This window comes from Triticum dicoccoides, chromosome 2B, assembly GCF_002162155.2.
Source record: "Triticum dicoccoides isolate Atlit2015 ecotype Zavitan chromosome 2B, WEW_v2.0, whole genome shotgun sequence".
Taxonomy (NCBI): Eukaryota; Viridiplantae; Streptophyta; class Magnoliopsida; order Poales; family Poaceae; genus Triticum; species Triticum dicoccoides.
This window is the reverse complement of record NC_041383.1, coordinates 487,106,113-487,121,104: the sequence shown is the minus strand read 5'-3', so window position 1 is coordinate 487,121,104 and position 14,992 is coordinate 487,106,113. Positions and strand designations below refer to the sequence as shown.

General features: G+C 45.1%; 1 protein-coding gene across 1 annotated transcript; it reads left to right on the top strand.

Annotated features, from left to right (window-relative positions):
• The first annotated feature begins 2,920 nt into the window (after window positions 1-2,920).
• Window positions 2,921-3,585, top strand: LOC119367872 (zinc finger protein STAMENLESS 1-like). The gene has a single exon (XM_037633260.1). The coding sequence runs from the start codon at window positions 2,930-2,932 to the stop codon at window positions 3,338-3,340; it is 411 nt and encodes a 136-aa protein (XP_037489157.1). The 5' UTR covers window positions 2,921-2,929; the 3' UTR covers window positions 3,341-3,585.
• Window positions 3,586-14,992: the final 11,407 nt, after the last annotated feature.

Sequence of the window (14,992 nt, the reverse complement as noted above, 5' to 3'; positions counted from 1 at the left end):
CACCAATTTTCGAGGAGCTTTCTTCCTCTTCTTGTATCGAGTGATGCCGCACACCGGACATATGGTAGACTCCACGTGCTCGTCCCGATAAATGATGCAATTGTTCATGCACACATGGTATTTCACGTGCGGTAAATCCAAAGGACACACGATTTTCTTCGCCTCCTCGAAACTGGTCGGGCACTTGTTCCCCTTGGGAAGACATTCGTGCCAGAATGACATGTTCTCGTCGAAGCATGCGTCGGTCATTTTGTGTTTTACCTTCATCTCCAGAGCCATGAGCGTTACTTTCAGGCGGGTATCCTCGGGCCTGCATCCTTCATACAATGGAGTAACCGCGTCTATCTCCAGTTGATCCAGCTTGGCTTTCTCTCGGGCGGCAGCTCTTGCGTTATCTGTCTGCTTGCGAAGCAGCTCTTGAATATGAGGGTCCTGCACCCAGCCTCCATCGTTGTCTGCTCCGGCATCTTCATCTTCATGATCATGCCCTTCGTCTTGATCTTCCTCATCATCATGTATGACATCTTCTACATGATGATTGTGTACATCATCACCGTCGTGATCATGTCCTGGAGATTCTTCGTCTTCTCGCCCGCCCTCGCCGTGGTGGTTGTCTTGTTGCCCTTCCTCAAACGGGCAGATCTGGCCGCCCGGATCTCTGCCGTCCCAATGGCCACCGGCGCCTGCGGCTGCGCCACCGCCCGGTCTGTTCTCTTCTTCTTTCTAGTGACCCTTGTCCATGAATCCGGCAAAATGAAATCTGATAATGTAATTGGTGCAACACATACCTTGGGGATCGGACCTTTCCATGGCCGAATCGCGAACCAACTCTACCTTGTCTTGAGGTCGTAATCCATACCGTGCCGGATCATCAATTGGAACCACGTCATCTACAATCGTAGCAACTTCCTCCTCCGAATATTCGGGATTGAAAACCTCGCAGATCACATCCGAAGGTGTTGGCGAATACATCACCGGCGAACCGCCGGTGAAGTCTCCGTCTTCATCCTCCTCCTCGTCAGCGTCCGCAAGCGACCCGAATCTGCCGTCGACCCGCCCGAGGTTGTGTCCAGGAGCGCCGGAGGCGGGCGTCTGGAATGCGACGATCGCCGCGGGCGTCGCCCTCGTCCCCTTCGACCCCATCATTGCGTTGTGTCGAGTAATGGGTCTATATGTGAAGTCCCCCTCATCTAGTTTATATTATTTACCGACACATAAACTTTACCATGGTTGTTGGTGGCCTCATTTAACTTCTGGTGTGTTTTTGACAAAAGTATACTATGCTGTTATCTTAGAGAGATGCCATGTAGAATAATTTGTGATGCGGAAAAGAGAGAACATAGACCATTGACTTGTCTTAGCTAAGAGATAGTCTCTTTAGTAAAAAGATAAGGCATTTCATTCATGTACGAGATATTTTTTCTAAGAAAAGGAGGTTTAAACCCCCGGCCTCTGCATCCAAGGATGCATAGATTCATTTTTATTATATTATTCAATAGAACCTGCCAAAACAAATATATAGACCAACCTAAAGCCACCTTCTTGGCGACCTTTGTCATTACACCTACAAGCTTCATCATGTGCCCTGACCTCGCAGCAAGTATACGAGATGTCTTCTCTTATTCACATGTTTTTGAGTTTTAGCTTTAGTTGCCCAATAAGAGTAAATGTTAAGAGGTAACACTAAGAGATAATCCACTATGTATAATATATTTTGCTCCCTTCTCTAAATGACATGGAATATATATAAAAATACGTCTTATAAACTAGATGTATCTAATTATGTGGTGAGAGATGATCTCCTAATTAATAGGGTTTACAAAACGAAAATCTCTTAATTAAGAGAAGGCAAAACTTTTCTTTTCTAGTTTCTCTTCATTTCAGCATTTATCCTATGTTTTTTTTTTAGAAAAGGAGGATGTACCCCCGGCCTCTGCATCTGGACGATGCATGCAGCCATTTTATTAATTATTCACAAAGACCTTATAAAGTAATACATCAGTACACCTGAAGCCACTGTTCACGCAACGCGTGTTGCTACTCCAATCCCCTTGACGAAGGGGTGCCAAATGTCTGAGACTAATACCAAACAGACATTGCATGAAAGCCTAACAACATTTATCCTATGTGACACACTATTACATATCTAAAGCTAAGGCCGTACATGTCCGAGGAGACAGGGACCATACATACGCATGCAATCATGCATATCTCTACATGGTTCGATCAGGGGCTTGGCTTTTGCTGGGCTATGTACCCAGTACATACCAATGTTAGCTAGGTAGATTGATCTAGTGCATTCCTAATAGGACATCGGCCATGTCTGTGGCTATGAAAGCCTACCCGTGTTGGCCCTTGGACCCGTGCTGCACCGCAACTGCATAGGAGCGCAGCCAGCACAGTGCCATGCACATACACATCGAACAGTTCCGAGGTGAAAGCTAGCTATAAGGCGGAAACGGCACGGGGACATGTAGATCAGTAGTAGATGTGTAGGGTGGTCATTGATCGCGAGAGCACTGAGCAGGCAACAGGCCAGGAAAGAGAGGCGCGGATTAACCATCCTCGGCAAGCATGCATGCAGCAGGACGCAGCGTCTCAGGCAGTCAGGCTCAGGCGCCGGGCGTTGCGTTGAGTGCCGTCAGTTTCATAGCTGGTTTTTACTGCAAATATGTGTCCATGGAGTGTGCACTGTTTGGCTTGGTCTCCGACAGGGCAGCCCCACATCGACCCCCGGCCGCGCCATAATATCATGGCACCTCTCCGGGGGAGGGAGCTGCCTGATTGATTGCCACATTGTGGATATCCACTTCCAGTTTTAATTGTGGGTTCTCTCTTGTACCTGAGGTAGCTAAGCCTGTTGCCCGGCGCCGGTTGCGACATGGACATGGGGAGGGGGATGGGGATGGGGATGGGGATGGGGAGGGGCATGGACAGGGAGGAGGGGCTCAACCTCAGCTTGTCACTGCAGCGGTCGCCTTCGTCGCCGCCGAGATTCCAGGCGGTGTTCGCCTGCTGCTACTGCCCCAGGAAGTTCAGGAGCTCGCAGGCGCTCGGCGGCCACCAGAACGCGCACAAGGTCCAGCGCAACCTGGCCAGGCGAGGCCGGGACGCCACCACGGCGCTGTCGTTGGCGGCGGCGGGAGATCAAGGTAAGGCCGTCGTCGATGACGACAGCGCTCCGCTGCGCCCAGCGGACCCCGACGCCGCCGACGCGTGGGGAGGTGGGAGGGTCTACCCTCCTCATCGCCAGCAGGGCTCGGGAGCAGCCTCGTCCGGTGCGGCTAGAGGCAACGAAGAGCTTACGGATGAGATGATTGACCTGTCCCTGAAGCTATGATCGCTCGATGAAGGAGCATGAGCTAGCTAGCTTGGCCCGAGCGGCATGAAGTTCCCCTCTTCCATTTGTTTCATTTCTGCGCGTCATTTCTTGTGTGTTTTTCTGCTATCGCTTATCAGGTTAATTGTTGTTGTTGGCTGGTTTCTGCTATGGGCTTGAAACTGTACTCGATCTTCAGGTATCTCCATGCATGGATTGTTAACTACACTGATCAGAAGCCTTTTATGGAACTGTTTGCAGTAATCTACTACCCCCTCTGTAAATTTATATAAGAGCATTTAGATCACTATTTTAGTATTCTAAACATTCTTATATTAGTTTACAGAGGGAGTAGTTCTTGCCTGTAAAGTGTAAATGACTAAATGTGTGGTCCTAGAATAACGTATCTCTTGATAAATCTAGAGTAAGTTTGAACTCTTTATATTCCCAGTTCTGCTTAACTAATTAAACTACCTAGCTGCCTCCTTGTTGCTTCAAGGGTTTATCATGATCAGTTTAATTCTTCCGGATTTACATGACCAATCGCCATTGGTATCGCCTTGTCCTAGGGAACTCCTGTTTACATAAATCCCGCAAAAAAAAAAACTCCTGTTTACATATAGTGAACAGATTACTAGCACTGCACACTATCTAGTATGCTCACGACAGACAACTGTCTCAGATGAGACGACTTAATTTTTGCAATTTACATCCTTGCGTGATATAATATATATGCTTAATTATAAGAGAAACATGCGCATTCTTATGTTTTTTAGGGATTTCTTTTTTAGGGAAGCATTCTTATGTTTTTTAATTGAGAGGCAATGCGTTTGGCCGGTGCTTTCAGTATATTGATTTACATCCTTGCGTGCTATAGTAATATAATATGCCTAATTTTAGCAGAAGCATACGCACTTTCTTTTGTTTTTAAATTGAGTAACAATTCGTTTGGCCGGTATTGGCAGTATATTGATTTTTGTGTGCTTAGATATAAGCTAGTACTGCCAGCGTTGATGGCCATTCTTTTGTGTTTTTGCTGTTTCCCATCTGGGTATTGGATGAACTGGAACACACTAGAATGACAGTAAGTCAGAAACATAGAAGAGGAACCGACACTGGGCTTATAGTGCATAAACCGACCAGATCATTGCCGAGTACACTAAACTGAGTGTAACACTCGGCTTACTGTACGCCAAGGTTATTTTAGCCTTTGCCGTATATTTTGGATACTCAGCCTCTTGTGTTTTTCCTGTAGTGTTGGAGGCATCTCTTTTCTTCCTTTTCTGATTTAACCTAGTGACTGAATGCTGACTTGCTGGGAGGGAGTGGAAATAAAACTATGCTGGCAAATCCACCATGAAAGAACAACAGCACATCAGAGACCATGACGAAAGAGCTGCGCGCTCATACATGCGTCCAATGCCGATAAGGGAGAAAAAAGGCCATATAACCAGTGGCGGAGCTTGAAAGAAAAAGTTGGGCGGGCCAGATTAAAGAAAAACACACATTTTTCTAAAATTTTGAATGATGAGCATTAGTATATGATACACGGTTATAAGATGGAGCAAGCACATATGCACATATTTCTGGCTATTGCTTATCAAATGAGCAATTTGGTGTTGCCTTGCTGCTATGTGTGATGTACTGATGTGTAGTCCATGCAGGCTATTGCTTATCAAATGGGGAATTTGATGTTGCCTTTGGTGTTGTGTTTGTACCGATGTGTCTCAGCAAAATTTAGTTCAGCACCGGCACGTATGGATGTTGGAGACTTGGAGTAGAGAGACGCAACACACAGGCCAGGGGCTCATGTGCCCGCAGTTGGCCGGCAACACAACTGACTGACACTAGATCGGCAATGTGACTAACAACTGACGCGAGATCACTCAGGGGAGCAGCTGCGCTGCTCCACGAGGTCCGTGAGGATGAGGTAACGACTAACGCGAGATCCCGGCAGCCGGCAGCTGCTCCACGAGATGGCGGGTGGCTTGCTCTGGTGGCCGGTGCTCCCTGGTCGTGGCTACATGCGTCGAGACGGGGAGAGGATAGGGATGTTGTGCAGTCCGTGATGTCGTGTGCTATCTGCATGAGATTCAGAAGAGGATGCGCCAGGTGGGCTCGGGCTGGGCGGAAGATGCATAGCAGATAAAAAAAATCGTCAAATTTCTGGGCGGGCCATGGCCCAATTCGGCCCCTACAGAGCTCCGCCCCTGCATATAACACCATATTTTCTTTTAGAATCAGGCCATATAACATCTGCAAGGTATGAAAATGCCGCATGGCCGCTGCGTGCAGAGCGGCCCTGTTGCCTGTAGGGTTTTCTGCATTGAATATAGTGACTATATATTCTCAGTCAGCATACAAATAGCAAATCCGCTAGGAGTGTATATACAGTTTTTTTTGGGTCAATAACTCCTATGCTACATCTTTCGTGGGCATTGGATGGAGTGAGACGTTGTTCGACAGAATGGCTTTGGGGCTACACTTTTGAGCGAGTAAATAGCCCCCACAGGACATGGCCCTTAAGTTGAACTGATGCCCTCATTAGCTGTTATGGGCTGGACCCACAATTTATTCACGTAAGCGCGGGACCCATCACTTGTCCAGTAAGAGCGGGACCCACCTCTTCGCCCGTGCTCGTCCGCCCGCCGCCGCCCATTGCTTCCCCTTTCCCCATTCTTCCTCTTCTCCAGCGACCTAGTCCAGATATCCACCTCCTCCGCCACGCACTCAAAATAGCGTCAGTATGGTCCAGTGCCGCTCACAAGGTGCCCGTCATGCCCACGCCCAGAGCCTCTAAAACGGTGGGTCAGTATGACTGATGAGAATGGAAATCTTGGGCACGAATTTGTGAAGTGCTTGAGCAAATCAATGGCAGGAAGGGATGGCAAGGTTAGATCTCAGTTCTTAGCCCTTTCTTTCACTGTCGTTTGCTCTGATTTCTCCATATTTTGTTTTTCCCCTCGAATTTTGAATTTAGGGTTCATGTTGTTGTTTTCAGATCCTGAAGAAATGCACACATTTCGAGTGGACGGATAATTATGTTGAGAGGATTCTGTTCGAGGGCTACGTTGATTCGAGCGGGGCCACAACCTGGGAGCTCAATTTGGGCGGGGTGCTGCAGATGGAGAATTTTGGGAGCTCGGAAAGAGGGGCGGGCAGAGTCGTGCCGATGGCGAGCTATGTGCGCAATGCTGAACCGCACTTGGCGTCTCAACTGACCGAGGAACTGAAGAAGATCAAGAAAAATCAATTGGAGATGATCAATTTGTAGAAACAAGCAAATATCATGGCAGGGGGGTTTATTGTTTTGTCATTGCTCTGTTTATGTTTTACTTGCTATTCATCCGTCATTAGAGGGGCCATTTAGGTCTATCAGGACATAGGATGCGATATGTGCGCCATGCCAAGTTCTTATAACTGAATCGAAGCAGAAATATTCAGTGTTCATGCTATGTTCTTATTCTTCAGTTAACAGAGTGCACACCCCCCAAATTCAGAAACAACAAATCTTGTTGCCAAATAGATATTGGACCGTGAGAAAATAACCAGACCCAAATTGAGAAAAGCCCACCCGCGTAGGGGCACCAGCCCAGTTTTATAGCATAGACGCACCTATGTTAAAAAAATGCTTTGACTAAATCAGAATAAAATGTTGCTTCGGCAAATAAACCTTTAACAAACATATGCTTCTTTACTTGTTTTTTCTTTAGCCAAATTTTTCTGTCGAATAAATGTTGGGCCGTATGTATTGTACTTTTTGTTTTTCTTTACATATTTGTTGTGATTATTTTTATGCATGTCTATGATTCCATGAAACCCAAATTAAATGGGGATATGTGAAAGCCTCGGAAATCAATTTTGGAAATGATCATGTTAAAATTCGATTCAAATAGGTCCAAGAAAATGTTCCTATTTTGCTCTGAAAATATTGACCAGAGGTAAAATTCAAACCAATATTTTTAGGAGCACATAAATATTTATTTGGGCATTTGAGTTACAATAATTATTTGCACAAATAAAATTGCACCCTACACCTACTAGCTACATGCATGCCCGCATGCAGCACACCAATATATGATTTTTTTTTCTTTTTGCAAAAACAATTGGGTACCCATACACTTGCATGTGCATAGTGGAGTCTTCCTTGTATTAGTAACACATAGATCAACTAGATAGAATATCAAGCAGATATATCAATTAACCAATATCAACTAGATAGAAAATACAAAAACTAGATAGAACACTTTGTGAGTATGTGGGTCATGACCCATGATTTGGCCAACATTGTGAAGACCGTTTGTGTGGCGTGCTGAATGTGGTGTAGCAACACAAGGCAACACACAAATAATAGCATGAAACGGGTACAACCCATAGCAACCCAAAAATAATAGCACGAAACAAAAATATAAAAATAAGAAACCCAACAACAATATAAATAGTAGCACAACTTATAGTTCCACGACATAGATAGCATAGCCTTACAACTTAATAATAGTAGCACACAAACATAAATGATTACAACTTAAAATACTAAAATGATAGATAGAGAGCTAGAAGATCGGGGGCACCAAAAGGGTTCTTCTCCTTCTCGTCCTCTTGGCGAACGCCACCTCGCTCCTCCGGGCGCCCTTCACACCTAGTTGTCGACGGGGTACGGGAGGGTGTGCATGCCGTTGTAGGTGGGGAAGATGTTGTTGAAGTCGATGAAGATGTTGTGGGTGGTGAAAGCAATAAACTCACACCCACACCAAAACACTCGACCGAGGAGATGGAAGGCATCAAAGGGGTTGGTGAATGTAGCGAGGAGCTCAACTGCAACGCCATTGTGATTGATCTCCTCAACCTGGAACATACTTGGAGATCCACGGGGGATATGGCGGTAGCTGGCCGAAAGGAAGAACTGCGTGAACTCCCTTGCGCCCCTCCACCTTGAGACCGCCCACACCCTAAGGGTGTTCTCTACATAGACGCCGGCGGGATAGAACCTCTCCGGCACGATGGGGGGGGGTAGCGGTAGGTTGGGCCATTGTACTGCATGGTGGCTTCGGGACCCTCTACTTTGTGGAGAAGAAGGAAGAAGGAGGGCAGATGGGGGCAGATGTGAGAGGATGGGATTGGGGAATGGATGAGGAGGGAGGGGAAGACAATAGGTATGGCTTAAATAGCCCTAGTGCGACATGTTTTTTGATGTTTTTTTTGAATGGTTTCACCGGGTGGAAGTAATGACCGGGCGGCGTTTGGTGGCATCGGGAGTGTGTACACACGCATGGGAAACCAAAGGCTGCATCGCATCAATGGGGGGCTGCATCAATAGCCCCGCTGCGACATTTCACACGTGCACGCGTCTGTGCCACTGGTCTGTGGTCATGGGGTCACGCTGACCCATTCTTCTGTGCGTGTGCCACCCGTGCATGCATGCATCGTAGGCTCCGATCGAGCATGGAAACGTAGCCTGCTGGCTAGGGCCTGGCTAGAGGAGGCATGGTTCGGTCCAAAGGTCCAAAGGGTGGGCTTCTTTCACCAGAGCCCAACGACAAGCCCACTCACCGCAGGGCAAAAATGTGTTTATGAATCCAGCAAATCAGAGCGTAGCGCGCGGATCGCTGACGTGTAGCACTGCATGATGATCCACACCATTGAACATGCAGTGATCCAGCGATCCAGAGTTGAGGCGGGGGGAGGGGGGTTATCCAGCGTTGTCGACTGCAGCTAATCGTAGAGCCTCACGTGTATCAGTGACGTAGCCCTATCGCCTTATCCAAGCCGTCCACTAACAGACATCCAGTGGCGCGGAAGGGTGCGGGGTTTCAGATGGGGTTTTGAGGGGGTTTTGAGGGGTTTTAAGGGCTAGGGTTGAGCATAACTAATTCAAAAAAATCATAAAAATATGAAACTTGCACTCATCATCGTTTTATGTGAGTGAGTTGCTGGGATAAATAAGAAACTTGGTCTATGGGTATTTTCATGAAAAACCCTTCACAAAACATAGCTATCATGAACGAGGTTGCATGTGATTCAAGCTAGGGTTTAGGGCTAAGCATGTCATAATTTATCCATACGATCTCATATTGGGCATGGACCCTATATTTGCACACTAGATGTCGAGTTTTGATTTTTGGCCCATTTAGAAAAGGTCGAAAAAATGGCTTACAAATGGGGTGTTTAGCCTAGCTTCGGAGCTCATTTGGAGCCCATTTTTTGTGACTAGTGTTTCACATCAACAATAAGTGCTCGGATTGATTGCTTAACATGCTTATATATGACTAATATTTGAGAAAGCATTGTAACATCAATACCACATACTAAACAATTTCAAATTTGAATTTTGGGTCAAATTTGAAATTCAGCCAGAATTTGAATAGCATTACACGAATACCATTTTACACAAATTGAGGCAAGTTTGTTATTCTACAACACACAACCATTAGACAAGTTTGACAAAAGAAGTTTTCACTTCTTCTTACCACTCTATTTCTTCTTCTTCTTCTTACCACTTTTTTATCCTACCACACCTAGTTCACTCAAAGTCTTGGTTTTTTTAACTGGAGTAGCTGGGACCGCTTCAGTTGGCACCACAACATCTACATGAGGCTCAGTTTGCATTACATCAACTCCAGTAGCTTCAATTGGTAATACAACTTGCAATATAGGCTCAGTTTGCGGAACATCTGCCGCAACAGCTTCAGTTTGCACCACATTCTGCAGCACATTGATACGTCTTCAACGTATCTATAATTATTTATTGTTAAATGCTATTATATTATCTGTTTTGGATGTTTAATGGGCTTTATTATGCACTTTTATATTATTTTTGGGACTAACCTATTAACCGGAGGCCCAGTGCAAATTGTTGTTTTTTGCCTATTTCAGTGTTTCGCACAAAAGAAATATCAAACTGAGTCCAAACGGAATGAAACCTTCGGGAGAATCATTTTTGGAACAAACACAATCCAGGAGACTTGGAGTGGACGTCAAGGAAGCAATGAGGTGGCCACAAGGTAGGAGGGCGCGCCCCCCACCCTCGTGGGCCCCTCGTGACTCCACCGACCTAACTCTTTCGCCTATGTATACTCATATACCCCGAAAACATCCAGGAGCACCACGAAACCCTATTTCCACCGCCGCAACCTTCTGTACCTGGGAGATCCCATCTTGTGGCCTTTTCTGGCACTCCGTCGGAGGGGGAATCGATCATGGAGGGCTTCTACATCAACACCATAGCCTCTCCGATGATGTGTGAGTAGTTTACCACAGACCTTCGGGTCCATAGTTATTAGCTAGATGTGTTCTTCTCTCTCTTTGATTCTCAATACAAAGTTCTACTCGATCTTCTTGGAGATCTATTCGATGTAATACTTTTTGCGGTGTGTTTGTCGAGATCGATGAATTGTGGGTTTACGATCAAGATTATCTATGAACAATATTTGATTCTTCTCTGAATTCTTATATGTATGATTTGATATCTTTGCAAGTCCCTTCAAATTATCAGTTTGGTTTGGCCTACTAGATTGATCTTTCTCGCAATGGGAGAAGTGCTTAGCTTTGGGTTCAATCTTGCGGTGTCCTTTTCCAGTGACAGCAGGGGCAGCAAGGCATGTATTGTACTGTTGCCATCGAGGATAAAAAGATGGGGTTTATATCATATTGCTTGAGTTTATCCCTCTACATCATGTCATCTTGCTTAATGCATTACTCTGTTCTTATGAACTTAATACTCTAGATGCATGCTGGATAGCGGTCGATGTGTGGAGTAATAGTAGTAGATGAAGAATTGTTTCGATCTACTTGTCACGGACGTGATGCCTATATACATGATGATGCACTACAAAAAAATACACTTCCGTGATGATACGTGTTTGTCACAGTAGGTCGCGTTTTCTGTCATGCATGTACATCCATGACAATTATATGAAAGAATCAAGATAGTCATACCTGTGCTGTCGTAGAAGTGTTCCATGACATTACCAAAATTATCATCACGGAAGTGTCCACTTCCATGACGATAAATCGTGCATCACAGAAGTGCTTTCGTCAAGGGTGACCGACACGTGGCATCCACCGTAACGGAATACCGTTAAGCTATCGGGTCGGGTTTTGGATCCTATAACCCGTTAACTGCCCCGACCAATGGGGATTTTCCACGTGTAAAATCATCATTGGCTGGAGGAAACATGTGTTGGCTCATCGTTGGGACAGATGTCATCCACTCATTGGACAGAAGGCGCCTATGATACGTCGACACGTGGCACGGCCCAACAGAGGCCCATTTCTGTGAAAAGGCCGGCCCGTTTGACTTGGTCAAAAGGTGGCGGGCCGGCCCATGGAAAGCATGTTAATGGCCTATTCGCATATAGCCCATTTACAGCCCGCTAACCCAAGGCCCGTTACGCCCTATCCGAATTAGGCCCAGTAGCGTCATCTGGCCATCCAATATGATTCCAGCCCGTTTTCACTTCTGGCCCATGTATGGCCCTTGACGTCTTTCGGCCCATAGAGGCCCTATGTAACTCTTGGCCTATTAACGACCCGTGGTGAAACTGGCCCATAATGAACAGTGTATCACTTTACACCCATTAACAGCCCGTGGTGAAACTGGACCGTAATGAACAGTGTATCACTTTACTCCCATTAACAGCCCGTGGTGGAACTGGCCTGTAATGAACAGTGTATCACTTTATACCCATTAACGGCCCGTTATTCTGTTGGGCCGTTTTCAGCCCATGTTATCTTTCGGCCTTCTCAGAGCCCATTTATTCTTGGGCTCATTTCCAGCATTCGTTGACTTACGGCCCTTTACTGTCATTTTCTGCTTGTGGGCCAAATTGAGCCCGTGGTTACAGTCGACCCATTTTTGGTTCGTTAATACGTTGGGCCGTTTTCATAGCGTCATCAAATACGGCCTATTAACGATGGCCCGTTATGGTCGGCCCATGAACGGACGATTCCAACTCTAGCCCATTTATAGCCATAATGCGGCATGTTATTTGCCCATGTTTGGCCAATCGATCATACGACCCGTATAAGGCCCATTGATGATACGGCCCGTAGAAGGACCATTGTTTCTACGGCCCGTAGAAGGCCCATTGTTTCTACGGCCCATAGAAGGCCCACTGTTTCTACGGCCAATAGAAGGCCCATTGTTTCTACGGCCCGTAGGAGGCCCAGTGTCACTATAGTAAATATTAGCCCATGGTTATTGTGGCCTAGTTTAAAAAAATAGGTTTTTGCAACCACTAGCAAACCGCGGAAAAAGAACCGCACTGACTACAAGCAAACAAATAAACAAGACAACAAGGAAATAAATAAGCAAGCAACTTATGCTAGGCTATCACGGCTATTACACATAGAACATCCACTGGGCATCAAAGTTCACCACCAGTGCAAATATAGGGAACAAAGCAGCATATAAACGCCGCAGCAAAACAAGTCCAGAACTGAAACCACTTCAGAAGAGTTCAAGAAACAATATCCTGGGTACCCATAATGCTGGCAAGATGCTTAGCAAGCTTATTAACTTTCTCTTGTTTGGTGCTTAAATCCTCCAGCGCTTGCTGTTGCACAAGAAAGTACGCATCTGAATTTTGCAAGGACTTCCTCAGTCCTTCGGCTTCTTGGCGCAGCACAGCTGACTGATGCCTTTCAGCTTGTAGCTGAGACTGAAGAAGCCAAAGTGATTCAGGCAGAGAGTTCGAAGAGCTTGTGCCAGCGGTACTGGCCAGTAACTCGAACACTACATCAACGCAGGACTGTGGGGTTTTCTCACTGTCTACAAGATCGTTTTTATCACCTTTATTGGAGACCAACTGGGTTGTCTCACTATCTTGAACCTTATCTGCATTACTTTCTCTACCATTGCATAGTGGGGTGCTCTTCTCCAATATTCTGTTTGCATACTACAAGAGAAATAAGCAGACACATCACAGGTTTAGCTTGTAGTATACGAAACTCATTTTGGTAAACCGGTTCAGTAGTAAGGTGGACATGATAACAACATGAAACAAACACATATCTATGTACTATGGTCGCTGTATTGTCCATATCATTCTAGTTTATGTTCCCTAATCAAGATAGAGACACAGTTCAACTCATATATTTTTAAGACACAACACCATAGACAGAATATAAGTGTGAGAAACTACACAACATTGGCAGCACTTGTAATGTGCATCACATGAGAACATAACTGTTTATACAACTTAAACTGAAATCAACATGGAGCAAGAAGTTAGAACAGCAATCCAGTTAAAGACATAGGTTTAAAACATACCTGTTGCGCCATTGGAGTTTTAATTGGATCCTTCAAATTCGAAAGTAGTTGGTATGAGTAAATACAGTGATGCAACATCAAAGGAGTATGGACCATAGCTACGGAATCTGACCTGAGAACAATTGCTCTTCTGCTTTAAACGTGGAGTTTGGGTTAGCTGTGGTGGTCTTCGTGCTTTGGGCACTACAGTAGCTTTACAAAATGCTCGTGTGGGGATACTCTGTGGTGGACATGGTGCTTTGTCAACTAGAAGTGGGTTACTATCTGCTGGGGTTGCGGTTAGATGGGTTGTAGCTGGTTCTCTGCCCAACGATGTAAGTGTGCAATCCGGAAGAGTCTCAATTATGTGTGGTGGGGCTAGTTTGTGGGCCAGTACAATCATGGTTCTATCTGCATCGATGGGTAGCATTGTCTTTTGTGAAGAGCGGGTTTTTGCTCCCTTAGATACTGCCATCACCCCCTCCAATTCAAATGGCTGATAAACAAGAAAAGAAATTGAAGGTACAGACATTGTATGATAGACAGATGTGGTAATTCGCATATATGTTGTCTAACCAAACAGGACAACATGACACAATTTCACATATATGATGCCTAACAAAACAGGATAGCATGACACAGTTTCAGATATATGATGGATAACTTAACAAGATATAATGGCATAATTCAGCATATGATGAGTACCTAAACAAGATGACATGACAAAACTATATGATGTCTTTCTAAAATAGGTTGGGATGAAATAATTCACATACATGTTATCTAAGTATACAGGATGGCATGATATAATTGACATAATTGATTCATATACTAAGGAGCTGGCACTCGCATGTATGATCTCTAAACTAAGCAGACAGAATTCAATATTGTGCATATGATGTCTAAACTAAGCAATGCAAGACACCATATGCATCATACGAGAAATATAAACATTGCAACTTAGAGCATACACCTCAGTTGGGATATAGGACTGGTCATCTGTCTCTGAATCCTCCTCTGAGGAGCTCCCTGTAACCATCGAGATATATGCTTCAACAGGTACCATTGCCTGCTCTGAAGACCTTGTTTTCACTCCAAATTTTTCCATAACCGGCTCAAATGGCTGATACACATGAAGAGTAGTTCAATATACACAGATTGTTGACAAATGGAATACGTAATGAAAAAAAAGATGGCATGAGATAATTCACATATATGATGACTGGCTCCATGGTGGTGCATAATTCACATATATGATAACTGGTTGGAAAACATGGCATTGCATAATTCACATATCTGATATAGAAAGCAAACAGGAGGCATTCACACAAAGCATGTCTAATCTAAGCAGATGGCATGGAAATGCAAGACATCATATGCATGATATGAGCAATATAACCCAGCCAAGTTAGAGCATGCACCTC